Here is a 13,969-nt window from a genome sequence, read left to right on the forward strand (position 1 = left end):
TCCTGGTACCTTCATAGTAAAATTGGATGGCTGACAGTTACATTTACTTGAAAGTGGATATCGAGCTTTGTAATGTTTGTCCCACCAAGCTTGAGTGGCTAGTACAGAAGCAGGCGTTGTTCAGACAACAGAGTGCTCATGAATCACACTTATATATTCACGCCTGCATTATTATTCTGTCAGTTAAACTGAATGAGGCTTAGAGTTCAATTCTCACAGTACATGCAATTCCTAAGACATGACATTGTCTTCGATTATTATTACTCAGACCCAGCAGAGACTTTGCTCTAAATCTTTACACGCGGTGCCTGAAAATTATGGATCTCTTAAGACAGTGTCGCTGTAGGGGCTGCTGCAGTAAACACACACTGTCCTTGAACTCCTTAGAGACATGTCAGAGAAAACAAAACAACAATTAAACAAGGAAGCAAACTCTAAATTGTGCTACTCAAACTCTGACACTTAGAAGTCTACATATATCCTGAAATACAGAGGTATTTCAGACACTGTTTAAGCAAATGCTATACGCTAGAGATAATGGATACTTGCATAACACCGGCACATCCTGCACTGATTTTGCATTTCATTGAGTTTTTCTTTGTTTTTCTTTGACAAGTGAAGAGCTTTAGCTAATATTCACATCAAATATCAGAATGAGGGGGAAAAAATGGCGTGGTTGTTGGTACCAGGCTGGTTTGAGTATTTCAGAAACTGCTCATCCCCTGGGATTTTCACACCCAACAGTCTCCAGAGTTTACACAGAACAGTGCAAAAAACAAACCACATCCTGTAAGCAGCCATCAGAACCACTTTGTTGACAAGAGAGGTCAGAGAAAAATGGCCTGATGACCGCTATGGTAACTAAAATAATCACAACTGAAAAGCATCTCAGAATGCGTAAAATGTTGAACCTTGATATGGATGGGCTACAAGAGCAGAAGACCACATCAGGTTCGAGTCCTTTCAGACAAGAACAGGAATCTGAGGCTGCAGAGGGTACAGGCTCTCCAAAGCTGAAGAGCTGAAGACTGGAAAAAGACCAGGTGATGTTTTCCAATCTTCCACTTTCCAGTTACGATGAGCCATGATCCCTTAATTGCGGGCTTTATTTAGAGAAAAGGAGCATCTTCAAGAATTATCTGTTAAAAATAATTTGTAGTAGTGTACATACTCTGACTGTAGCAAAAACACGTGGATGCTATACTATGCTGGCTGATTCTCCTAATGCTCATGCAGGATTAAAACATCTACAACAAACAACTGTGTGATGTGAAGATAACAATCCCACTGATGCCATTTCAAAGTTGTTGCTTACCAGAAGTGGAGCACTGGCATGTGAATTATTTAAGGCATCGCTAAGACAAACAGCAGAAACTCACACTGCTCTCAAAGACACAATTTCCATCTATTTACACACACTGTCCTTTTGTGACTTATACAGAGTGTACGCCTAATCTTTTTTAGTTAAATTATTCAACAATGATTTGAATTATAGACTTCATACTTCCCACATAACATCATGCATATGTTTGCTTCTTTGATCAAGTGTAATTTTACCCATATTGTCATGTATGTACTGTACCTTTTCACTGAAACCAAAAGGAGTTCTATGGTATAATTATACCAGCAAAGAAGTACAATTGTCAATATTAAACCTTTCTACATTCAATATATCAAGCACTTAGAATAGATCACTGGATGTCCATTATGTGCATGCATTGAAGCGCACGCAAAACAAGTCACGCATTTAAATGCTGGTGTAATAGACAACTGAAAGGTTATAAAGGGCTGTTGTGTAGTGTGCGAAAAGAGGCAGAAATGAGATAGAAAAGATGTGCACACATTAATTTCTGTGCTCGTAAAGATGAACTGTTATTGATCGACCATACAGAGCTCATAAAGTCGTTATCCTCTTTTGTTTTCCATTTTTTTCCATTTAATTTATACCATAGTAATAGCCATAACATAGTAGTAGCCATAATAACCATGGTTCTTATGGTTTAACTATAATTCTCTGATTTGAAAAATAGGATCACAACCTTATGAATCTGTAGCAATTCACAATCATGACTGAGGGCTTGTCTTTTCTGTCTCAGTGCGTCCACCTCTTAACAGTCTCACACAGTCTTCTCATCTTGAAGCAAGATGCAGTACAGTTATAACTGGTATTACAAGTGCTCAGGGTCATTGTGGCTCCAGAGACTATCCCAGGAACACCATGAACACACACATTCATTCATACCTAGGGACAAATTAGCATAGCCATCCACCTACCGGGCTATTTTTGGACAGTGGGAGGAAACTGGAGAACCTTGAGGAAACCCACAGAAACATGGGAATAACGTACGAAAACTCATGCACAGATAGTCACCCAAGCTCAGGATTGAACCAGCTGTGCCACTGTGCCACATTTTTTTGACCATGTAAGGAAAAATTATATATTTGAAAAAGTTTCGAGATTTTTTACTTGCATGGCATGAAAAAAATGTTCACAATTATCTCCAGCAAGAGCTTACAAACCCCACTATTCACAGAGTGATACATGGAAGTCCAGAAAGGCCGTGATCTTTTGATCTCATGATAACAAAAGTTGCTTTCTCAAGATCACAACTACAAACTAGCTGGTATAGTGGTAGAGTTATGGCCTTACAGCCCTAAGGGTATAGGATCGATCCCAAATTTCCCCTTCAGGATCAATAAAGTACAACGGTCTATTGTATCGATCTAGATATCTAACCACAGAGACATCCTAGTTCCTCAAATTGACTGGCAATGAAACTGACCCACGCATTCTGGATCACTATAGTGTTCAGTAGCACTGATAAATATAAGGCTAGATAGGTGTATTTTATTGATCCCGAAGGGGAAAATTTGAGAAAAATGTATTCAAACTCCACAGAGTCACCCAAGCTCAGGATCAAATCCATGACTTCTGAGCTATAAGGCTGTAACCATACCCCTCTATCAGCTATTTTCTGTTAAGGCAAGCCCTGATCATCCATGACGCTTACTGGTACGTATGCCTGATAATGCATTCCGACATATGAGAAAAATGTGTTGTGATCTTGAGAAAACAACTTTTGTTATCTGAGATCACACTTTCTGGACCTCCATAGTGACATGCATGCGACTTGCATGTGGACATAATGACATCACAGTTTCATGCGCAAAAATCAAACATGTTACAGTTGTGCTGGTTCTCCCCTATAGAGTGAAATGCCTTCTACATTTGGTGTCCAGTGGAGCTAATTTATTTAAGCCCTGCTTCAGTGACGACATCCACAACGCGTCATCAGCAGTGATTGAGAAGGCGTACGTAAAATACGAGATTGAGTGTAATAAACTCAAATAAGATGGATTCTCAATAATTGATTTTTCGGAATGGTTTTGGAGGAGGAATTTTACGATGGGACAAACTATAGAACCGTGAGTTTTGATTTTCCATAATTTCAATCATTCAGAAAGAAAACCAAAAGCTTCTGTTCCCCCCCTTTTTTTTCTTTTCTTCTGTACTCTGAAACATAATTACTACTCTTGTGTTCTGACAATGAGGAAAATGGCTTTGGTGCATTTGTTGCATTGTTTTTTTTTTTCCAGAACAGAGTCTGTAGTTTTTCAGTCATAATAGTGTAATTGTATTCTTGTGTATCAGTTTTTGTAAATTAGATGAGAGTGGCAACAATTTTGACTGGTGAATAGTTTAAACAGCAATTGAGAAAAGCTGTAATATTCACTGTAGATGTCATGAATGGAGTGATTAAACTCTTGTGCATTTGAGGATTTTAATCACACAGCAGAGTCTGTTCTGTGCTTCAGTCTTTAACAGCCGCTGTAAACAAAAATAAAACGGCACAGGACTGTATACGTGACACATGACTGAAATCCTCTTTCACTTTCCTGCCATTATTGGTCTTTCTTGCTTTGCCTTTAAATGTCATACCTCCATTTTCATTTGCAAGGAGCTTGCACCACACTTCAAGGCTATTTTTCATGCATAAATGCCACAAATCGCAGATGACATGCTTTTTGTACTCCAAATGTACTCCAATGCTTTTGGCAAATGATGACCTCTGAATGTTTGACACTTGAGGCAGATTTGCATACCATAGTTGGAAACAAAACAGCAGGTGTGGTAAAAGACCTGGCTGATTTGATATCACTTCACTGAATAATTGATGAAACAGCACAATGAATTCCTTTCTTTCTTAGTGCATAAGGCTCTGCATGGTGCTGTGTGGTTCATTTAGCTGTCAGTTTAACAGTCATGTATACTAAAATGGTCTTCGAAGAATGAACATAATTAGTAAATAGTGCCTGTAAGACTATATTTGCTTGGCATCACAAGTCAAGACATAATGAATTGCCAAAACTCTGATTTTGAGTCCTTGTCTTGGAGGCTTAATAAAAGGAGGTTTATTTTATGTAAAAAATATATATATATTTTCAAAGGTTAATGGCTCAGAGGATGAAAGCTAATTTTACTCTTGTATTGCCCCTCAAGTTTCTGGCTTTTATTTAAAAAAAAAAAAATGGTTAGCTGTCATAACTCCATTTATTCCTCAAGTCCTCTTATCTATTTCTATAATGCAACCAATACACTTCTTTAAGTTGGATAATTAATTCAATTGGATATTAACTAAATTAAAGATGAGGTTTGAGGTTTCTATGTTGTCTGCAAGAGCCTGAAAAAAAGTGTCATCAAGATAAGCCAATATTCATATCTGGCATAGATTTCTAAATGTATAAGATCAGGAAAAGTTCATTATAGAGTATGTTCTTTAATGTATTTTGTTTTGTCTCCAAACCCCACTCGTACACTATACACCGATCAGCCATAACATTAAAACCACTGACAGGTGAAGTAAATAACATTTATTATCTCGTTACAATGGCACCTGTCAAGGGGCGGGATATATTAGGCAGCAAGTGACCAGTCAGTTCTCAGGATGCACTATGGGAAGAGAGCAAGCCGGGGGAGGCAATGTTCTGCTGGGAAACCTTGGGTCCTGGCATTCATGTGGATGTTACTTTGACATGTACCACCTACCTAAATATTGTTGCAGACCAAATACACTCCTCCATGGCAACGGTATTCCCTAATGGCAGCGGCCTGTTTCAACAGGATAATGCGCCGTGCTACATCAAGAAAATTGTTCAGGAATGGTTTGAGGAACATGACAAAGAGAACAAGGTGTTGACTTGGCCTCCAAATTCCCCAGATCTCAATCCGATCGAGCATCTGTGGGATGTGCTGGACAAACAAGTTCGATCCATGGAGGCCCCACCTCCCAACCTACAGGACTTAAAGCATCTGCTACTAACGTCTTGGTGCCAGATACCACAGCACATCTTCAGAGGTCTTGTGGAGTCCATGCCTTGACGAGTCAGAGCTGTTTTGGCGGCACAAGGAGGACCTACACAATATTTGGCAGGTGGTTTTCATGTTATGGTTGATTGGTGAATAGCCAAAGGTATATGGACACCTAACCATCCCATGCATATGCTTCTTGAACATCCCTGGGAAGGTTTTACGCTAGATTTTGGAGCGTGGCTGTAGGGATTTGCCCATTCAGCCACAACAGCATTAGGGAAGTCAAGATTTGATGTAGAACAAGGAGGTCTGGTGTGCACTCGTCATTCCAGTTCATCCCAAAGGTGTTCAGTGGGGTTGAAGTCAGGGCTCTGTGCAGGCCATCTGAGTTCTTCCACTCCAAACTTGGTAAACCATGTCTTCAGGGATCTCGCTTTGTGCACTTAATTCCATTTTAGGGGAATCTTAAAGTTAAAGCATACAATGACATTCTAGACAATTGTGTGCTTCCACTTTTGTGGCAACAGTTTGAGGAAGGCCCACATATGGGTGTGATGGTCAAGTTTCCACATACCTTTGGCCATATAGTGTACTTCTGAACCCAAAATTCTGAAAATACGTCTAAAAAGAAGTCTAAAAATCAAAATGGTCAGCATGGATTCTATGAGAGAAACCTTTAAAATTCCCTTTCCATAATAGATTTACATTCAACACTAGCTCAGAAAACTGTGGTTTGAATAGAAACTTTTTTTTAATTTAAGATGAATGGAAGTCTTCTGGGCACGTTTCTTCTGTGTTTTAGCCAATAAAATCGAACGAGCAATTTATTCCAACCAACTGAGCTATTTAAAACTTTGGGGAAACTCTTTAAGGTTCTATGTAGAAGTGTACAGCAAAGAAACAGAACGGGGTCCAAGTACAACCCTTGAAGGACACCAAGAATCCTTAACTATCTACAGAACATACCCAAACATGTTTGATTTAAATATTCCTGAATACACTTGAACAATAAAAGCCTGACAAAAGGACATTATTTGTTGTTATTCAAATACCCTTCTACCCAGTGAAAAGTTAGAGAAACAGTTAGACATTATCAGTTAGAGATTTTATGTCATTCAGTTAAGCAATTCCCACCATTTTCTCCACAGATGTCATCAGGCTCAAACGTTAAATGAAACAAATGTCAGCTGTGTGTTTACTAGAGATCGCCTCCTTAGTGCTTCTTCTTATTTTCACCACTGTAAACACCAGGGTTAGTTAAATTAAAGCGACTGATCAGCTTTACTCCCTGAGCTGAGTGATCTGGAAACAGAAGTGGAAAACAATGAACTCAGTCCAGGCTTTTACTTGCCTGCCTGCTCCTTAGCACTTGGCAAATCCTTTTCTGTCCACTGAGTGCAACTGGTCTGTCAAACACTATTCCTCAAACTCTTGGCTCAGGATCAGCATTCTGCAAAGACACTTCTTGGCACATGTTATTTCTAAGCCCATTAAAACTGGCCTGACGTGAACAAAGTGGTTGACAGAGCACGCAGAGCAACCACTATACAGTCCTGTAAAACCCGTACACCACAAAGTGCCTCATGAGCAACCAAAAGAAGATAACAGTATGCATTTATTTCCTAATAAATGCCAACTATAATCTTCTGCATAATCATGTGCACTCTTAATCGTTGAGCCAAGTGAGCTATGTACTGTACACCTAGCCTCTACTGTAGTGCTACGCCCTTTAGTTTCCAACGTAAAACCTTTAAGAGCTTCCTCAGAGGGACAAACCAATGACACTTTTCAGTCTCCTGCTTCTTGAGGCTCTGATACACAATGTTAGCAGCCAGTGTATCAATTTTGAAGTACCACCGCTTCAAGGATTCTGTTTTTTAATGAAAATGTCTTTCGACCTTTTTTTAATGAACAATAAACATAAAAAATTGATCATTCAATCGTGCATTACTGCTTTACTGCTAAACTACAGTACAGGGCTGTACAGGGCTCTGCTGTTCATACATAAATTACCGAGTTAACTGGATTGGCTGGCTGACTACATTTCTAGAAATCTTTCTATCAAAAATGTCACTTTTTGCCAAGACGAGAAGTCTTTAAACTTGGGAGCAAGCTTATTTTTTTTAAAAAAAAAAAACAAGATTAGATCACATCCTCTGTAATGAATATCTGTCCCAGCTACTTTCTGTCTATGAAAGCTCATGAAAATACATTTTTTTAATTTCAAGAGTTTGATGTAGTGACATGTAGACAATTTAGTTAGCATGCTCACAAAAATCTTTGTACAGTAAACTCTATTTAGGATCTCATTTCCACATTAATCAGTATCAATGCTGACTACATGTGTGCATGAAAAAAAAACTTCTAGGGCTAAGTAGCAGTATTGTTTAGCCAAATTATTTAAAATAGCCAACTGTTTGCTTGTTGTTCATGATTTAGAGTCTCGATATATCTGTATTTATCAAGCATTTATCTCAGACAACTCAATCCAGGTATTCTTATCAAGTTTGCACATGCTGTCGAACAGCTAATAATCATGATCAGATGATCTCGTATCTTATCTTGTATGTTTTGTGCCAAAACAGCACTTAAAACAAAAAATTTCTCATCCTTTTTTTTGCCAAACGATGTGACAATAAAGAGGACAGTGGACTGGCAGCCATATCACTGGTCCAATTAATTTAGTGAAACCAATTATTTGGTTGCTTCACCATGTCATAAGTGATTTGCATAAAACTGATGAAATCTTAATTCAATTTGTTATGAGTCGCTTTCCCCAGAAGCCTAGGTCCAAATTATGCACATTACTCCCATATAGAAATGGTCGCCTGTTGCAAGCTAATGTGAGCGTGAATTTACTTTTCTTTCACTTCATGTCATCCAGCTTGAATTCACTGCTCAGTGCATTGGCAGTTTTGGGTGAGGCATTATTTTAAATTAAAGACGGGATCTGATTCTGTGTGTATGTAAGTAGGGCAGAGCTGGAGTGGAGACGACTGGTTTTGTGTTTTCTCCTGAAGAGCGGAGTGTTTTTGACAGTGAATGACTGAAGATGCTTTTTTTTTTTAGTAATGAAAAGTAATGTGTGGTAAATCTTCGGCTCATGTGAAATGCTTTTATCGTGAAGTGACACAAATCTCAGGAGTTAGTAGCTAATGAGATTAAGAAAGAGGGTTTCGCACTTAGGCTACATTGTGCCTCTTTGTATCTATGGAGTGTATTGTTTTGTCCATAACTGTTTCGGGGTTGTGTTTGAGGGCTAATTTGTCCCATCATACTTCTGGTACTTTTCATAGAATCTATCTAGGAAAACACACAGAAGATAATCATATTCAAGACCCATATTTAATAGACCAGCTTCCAAACCTGAGAAATCAAGTGCAATCTGATCAGAAATGTTGGCTGCCCAGCAGGCACACGTGAATTTAGGAATAGTATGACCTATGTGGCACTACTAATGGATAGCTCGCTGATCCCTGATTCAATCCTGAGCTCTCGTTACTCTGAGCAGAGATTTGCATGTTCTCCCCATGTCCCCAGATTCAGATCCAGATTCCTCCCACATCCCCAAAGCATGCTGGTAGGTGGCGCAGCTACTCAAAATTGCCCCTAAGTGTAAACTGCACTAGCGCCCCTTTCAGGATGTATTCTTGCTGTGTGCACAGTGCTCCAGGGACAGGCTCTGGATCCACTGTGACCCTGATCATAATAAAGCAGCTACTGTAGATGAATGAATGAATCACTCCTGTTATAGATACACACAAAGCAGCTGATCCGTTTATAGCCAGTCACCGGGAAAGAAAAACAATGGTGCAAATGAAGACTGTGAGAACGAAGACATGAGGAATTCATTTTGCTGTAATCTTGATAGCTATTATTGTATCAGTAGGAACTCTCCACTGAAAAAAAAAGTATATTTAAGATATTCCCAGGACATATTTTGCACCAGTTTCTATTTTGCAAGGCCATTCTTTCATTCCAGACTTTTCAGAAAAATAGATAACTAGCCTATTATAGGCTGTGTTATGCTTCATTTGAACTTATGGTGGTCTTCTAAGCCAAGATCAGCACAAATGAGCTCTGTGAAGAGAGATCGAACACACTATAGGTATTCATTCAACCATGTAGCTGCTCATTCATCACTTTAGTTTATTCAGGTATGAATAATGTGTTGTGTGTATTTAATTCTTGGAGAATCACACTGTGTCTAAAAACAATTTTTTTTTTTATAGATATTCTTACTGCAAACTCTTTACAGCAGCTTCTGACCTGTTGGTGTAACTTGCTTTTTCACAGTTCGTATATATATATATATATATATATATATATTTTCCCCATTCCTGGAGCTTATCCCAGGGGACTCGGGGCACAGGGCGTTGGACACCCTGGACGGAGTGCCAGTCCATCGCAGGGCACAATCACACACACACACACTACGGACAATCTGGAAATCCCAATCAGCCTGCAAGGCATGTCTTTGGACTGACGGAGGAAACCGGAGTACCCAGAGGAAACCCCCGAAGCGCGGGGAGAACACGCAAACTCCACACACACAGAGCAGAGGCGGGATTCAAACCCTCAACCCGTGGAGGTGCGAGGCAACCATGCTAACCACTAAACCACATGCCCCTATATAAAAAAATGAATATGGTTTGATTATCTTAAACTGATGCACAGAAGCTATATAACTTGTTAATACTTGTGACATGGCTTCAAGCAGCATGTGGGATATTTTGCTGTTCTCTTCTTCTGTTTTAAACACTGCAATGCTGTCACTAAGGTTGGGAAAATTTTGCATTGTGAATGCCCTATTGTCTCTGTTCACCAAAAGCAGTAAATTCCTGACATTTAAAAAGCTCTGACTGTAATTAAAATCACAGACCTTATTCAAATGACTCTCTCCAAATTCAGTGATAGACTATTATAATATATATATATTTTTTTAATCTATGTGCCTTTTTTTTTCTTCTTCTTCTTCTTCTCTTGTGCACATTGCTCGACTTGCTAAGCCACTGTAACACACTACTCACACGAAAACTCCGAAGAGCAGCACTCGGATTCCGATCTCCAGCGCCAGCTCGCGCATGCTTTTCCTTCGGTCTGGAGGAGACATCTTCATGATCTTCTTGCTTTCTCTTTCTTTTCTCTGCTCTTCTCTTCTCTTCTCGTTCTATTTGCAAATGCAAATGTCATCCAGAAATTGCGTGAAAGTCATCTGCGCTCCTGTGTCGTCCTTTACCGCTTGAGCATCGCCAATAAGATGCTGATGGAAGTGAGGATGCAGCGCGTTTGGATGCAGCGCGTGCAAAAAAAAAGATATTTTTATATATATGTATATCTAGGCTATAAATATTTATAATAATAGTTGGTCCTTGGTGCTCGTTAGGTGTCCGTCTTTAATCCATAATGCGTTCCAGTGATGTTGTCCATGAACTAACTGAATTTCAATTCATATATATTAAAAAAAAAAGGTCATGGGATGAAAAGAAAGCTGAAAAGCATATCCAGGTGATGCAGCATGGCAGTAAAGTGGACTGGAAACGCTGTCGCGCGCTCGAGTGCGTGTTTCTGCTCCACTAAAACCTCTTCCCACACACTGATAAGCGATTTATCTGCCCACACCTGGACACCACGGTACTTCCAAAACAATACGTTGAAAATTACTCACAGGTTTGTTTGTTTGTTTGTTTGTTTTTTTATCAGTTGTTTTCTCAGGTACAAGCAGCAACAGGAGCGTTTGTGCTTGTGTTGCACTTTCGCTCGCGCTTCAGCGCGGGCTGCGCTTTTATAGTCTCGGGCGCGCGCGGACCTGCGCGTGCCGCCGAGTGCACGATGACGCAAGAGCGCGGGAAAAAAAAAAATCATAAAAGCTGAGAAGAAGATGGAGAAGATGGAGTAGTATGGACTGGAAAGCAAACATAAACACAACTGAAATACCTCCTGTACCTCATACAAGACCATGGATATTTTATACAGCCCTAAAATGGGAAGAAATCCGTGAGGGACAGTTGTCAGAGCAGGGAAAAGGAAAACAAACAACCCACACAAAAGCTAAACTGAATCTGTTTACATTCAGTTCTCTTCACTCATGGTTTAACCAGGGTGTGTAGGTGGGTAGTCTTCTCAAGCTCTCCATGGCATGGGTTTATAATTTTCGTACATATGTTCCTTACAAGCACGTCATATGCCCCTAGCTGTGCTAACACAATCGCCTCACACTCCCTTACCACTGCTAGCTTACTGTTAGCACCTCACTAATGAGGGCCAAAACAACACTGAATCCCTACACCAATGGGAATACAGAAAGATATTCTTCAACTCAGATTGTCTTCCTACAGTTAAAGAGAGGCTCTACTGTGCCAGGATTTAGCAAAAGATGCCAAACTTTCTGTTCGTAAACACATTTTTGTTGTAACTCATACAACCAACTCTCTTGTAATGTCTACACATCATGTATTAGCAAGGTATCATGGTTCTAGCCAGGGATGATCAAATAGTTTAAGGCAGGGGTTTCCAAATGTTTTTGCAACCAGTGACCCCTTCCACTGTACAATACATTTCCTGGACCCTCTCAGCACAGGTGTTTTTTTTTTTCTGACTATTTAAATATTAAGCTCATTAGTCAAATACAGTAATATTCCAGCTATTTATTAGAGATCTTCAGCATTTCTATTCCCAAACTTTCCAACAACAGAACACATTAGGCCCTAGGTCATAAGTTATTTTATATAACAGTTAATTCCAGTCCATTAATTTGATTGGTCGAGCAGTGTTCCAAGAGTGCTTATATTTATTATAACCACCATGGGATGTTTTACTGTGTGTATCACTTTGCTCGTCTGTGTTCGCCACATAAAATTCCACTTCCTAGTTCAAAACGGTTACTACAGTAGTGTCAACAGACATGGCAAATGAAGTTTTTCAGGAATAATATAATATATAATAATATATATTATTTTCAGGAATAATATAATAATATTTGACTTAAAATATGTAAGCTCGTCACATAAAGATGACAAGGAAGAAGGGAGGCCAATTTCACTGGAGGGACCTTTAACCTTTATACACTTTACACACTAATGACTATATACAGATTTGGATGAATACTAATACAGTGAGAGATGTTCCAATAGAATACAGCAGGTGTAATGAAGTTTGTGGCAGTGGTAACACAGCAGTTAAAGGTTTGTTCTTGTGACTGAATGGTTGTGAGTTCAAATCCTGGAGCTGTCATTGATTGGGCCCTTGAGCATGGACCTTACTGAATGCCCCTCTTAAGTCACTTTCAGTTAATAAATGTTAATGTAACTCGAGAAGGATTAATGGATTACTATGTTACTTTAAATATGATGTGCCCAAGATGTTTGTGGTGACGATCTTAAAGTGTTGTAGGATAAAACAGTAAATTATCACACGTTTTATTTTTAACCATAAAAATACTCACAAGGCTATGGCCCCCTCCCAGGCTTGCACATTAGCTAAATATGATCTGCTTACTTATAGAACTGGTTACTTATAGAACTTTTTTCCTTTCACCTCCAATTCGTGGTTCCACCCACTCGCCTAAGATTAGCTCCCAGTCTCCTACATTACCTCCCAAAAGTGATTCATCCATTCTCTCTTTTACAGTCAGTGCCAGGAGTATCCTCCACAGGAAGCTCAAAATACCAACATACGCTTTGAATGCCGAGGTTGAAGCACTGAAATAAAGCACATCAAAGGATCACACCCGTAAACTAATGCACTCTAAAAATAGGTCTCTTTCATCCCAGAATGTAGCCTTTTTTCACTATAAAGTCTACAACGTAAAGTTAAACCGCCGTGCAAAAATTATGTGGAGTAGAGCTGAAGATTTTTGGGTAAGTTACTTGTTACTGGTCAGTTTGAATGAATATTAGTAGTATGATTAAGTGTCTTGAAAGTCACAGTGACAAATACAACTAGCTATTGTGTCAAATACAACTAGAAATTGGTTTTCCCTCTTGTTGAAAAATTACGTCTTCATCTGTGAAGGAAAATGGGACACTCTTGGTTTGTAATTCATTTAGTACAATATGTTCTGATGTCTTGCTGGAGAAATGATCACATAGGCCCTTAGAATACAAGGTCTACTTTGATGGCAATATTTCTCCTACCTTTCTGTTTATAAAGCTTTGCCTTCCCTTACCTAAAAACTTTTTTGAGAAAAAAAAAAGAAAGATCATTTATTCAGGGGCAGAGCAAAGCAAAAGCAATTTGAGGCTGCTTTTTTTTTCCCTGTAAGACCTCAGAGAGAGAGAGACACCCTCGATCACCTAATGCTGACAACATACAGGCCACTAGTACTGGGAAAGAGTTCGTGAGAAGAACTCTTGACCGCTGGGATTTCCCATCGGCCAGGATTAGGCTAAAAGCATCAAAAGTGCCCTGAGATCATCTACCTAATCTCTACTATTCAGGCACACTGACAAGCCACTCTCCAACCATCCAAAGAAGTCATCATAAAACAAGGTTTTTTGACAAGGCACCACTTAAGAGCATTCTTCCACCAGAGTGTGTGACCTCTTCTGACCCATGCCAGCTACAGATGGGTTTATGACCAAGCCATGCACTGGAACTGTTTAAAGCAAGGACACAGATACAGTGTTCTTGGGGGACACGCCAACTGTCACAATTTTA

General features: G+C 39.4%; 1 protein-coding gene across 1 annotated transcript in view; it reads right to left on the minus strand.

Moving 5' to 3' along the window:
- The window catches only part of plpp4 (phospholipid phosphatase 4), a 92,743-nt gene extending 81,529 nt beyond the window's left edge, over positions 1-11,214 (minus strand). Inside the window, exon 1 of the mRNA XM_026939066.3 lies at positions 10,342-11,214. Within this exon, the coding sequence (XP_026794867.3) occupies positions 10,342-10,430 (89 nt within the window). The 5' untranslated portion in view covers positions 10,431-11,214. The remainder of the gene's footprint in view (positions 1-10,341) is intronic.
- Positions 11,215-13,969: the final 2,755 nt, after the last annotated feature.

Source organism: Pangasianodon hypophthalmus, chromosome 3, assembly GCF_027358585.1.
Source record: "Pangasianodon hypophthalmus isolate fPanHyp1 chromosome 3, fPanHyp1.pri, whole genome shotgun sequence".
Lineage (NCBI taxonomy): Eukaryota > Metazoa > Chordata > Actinopteri > Siluriformes > Pangasiidae > Pangasianodon > Pangasianodon hypophthalmus.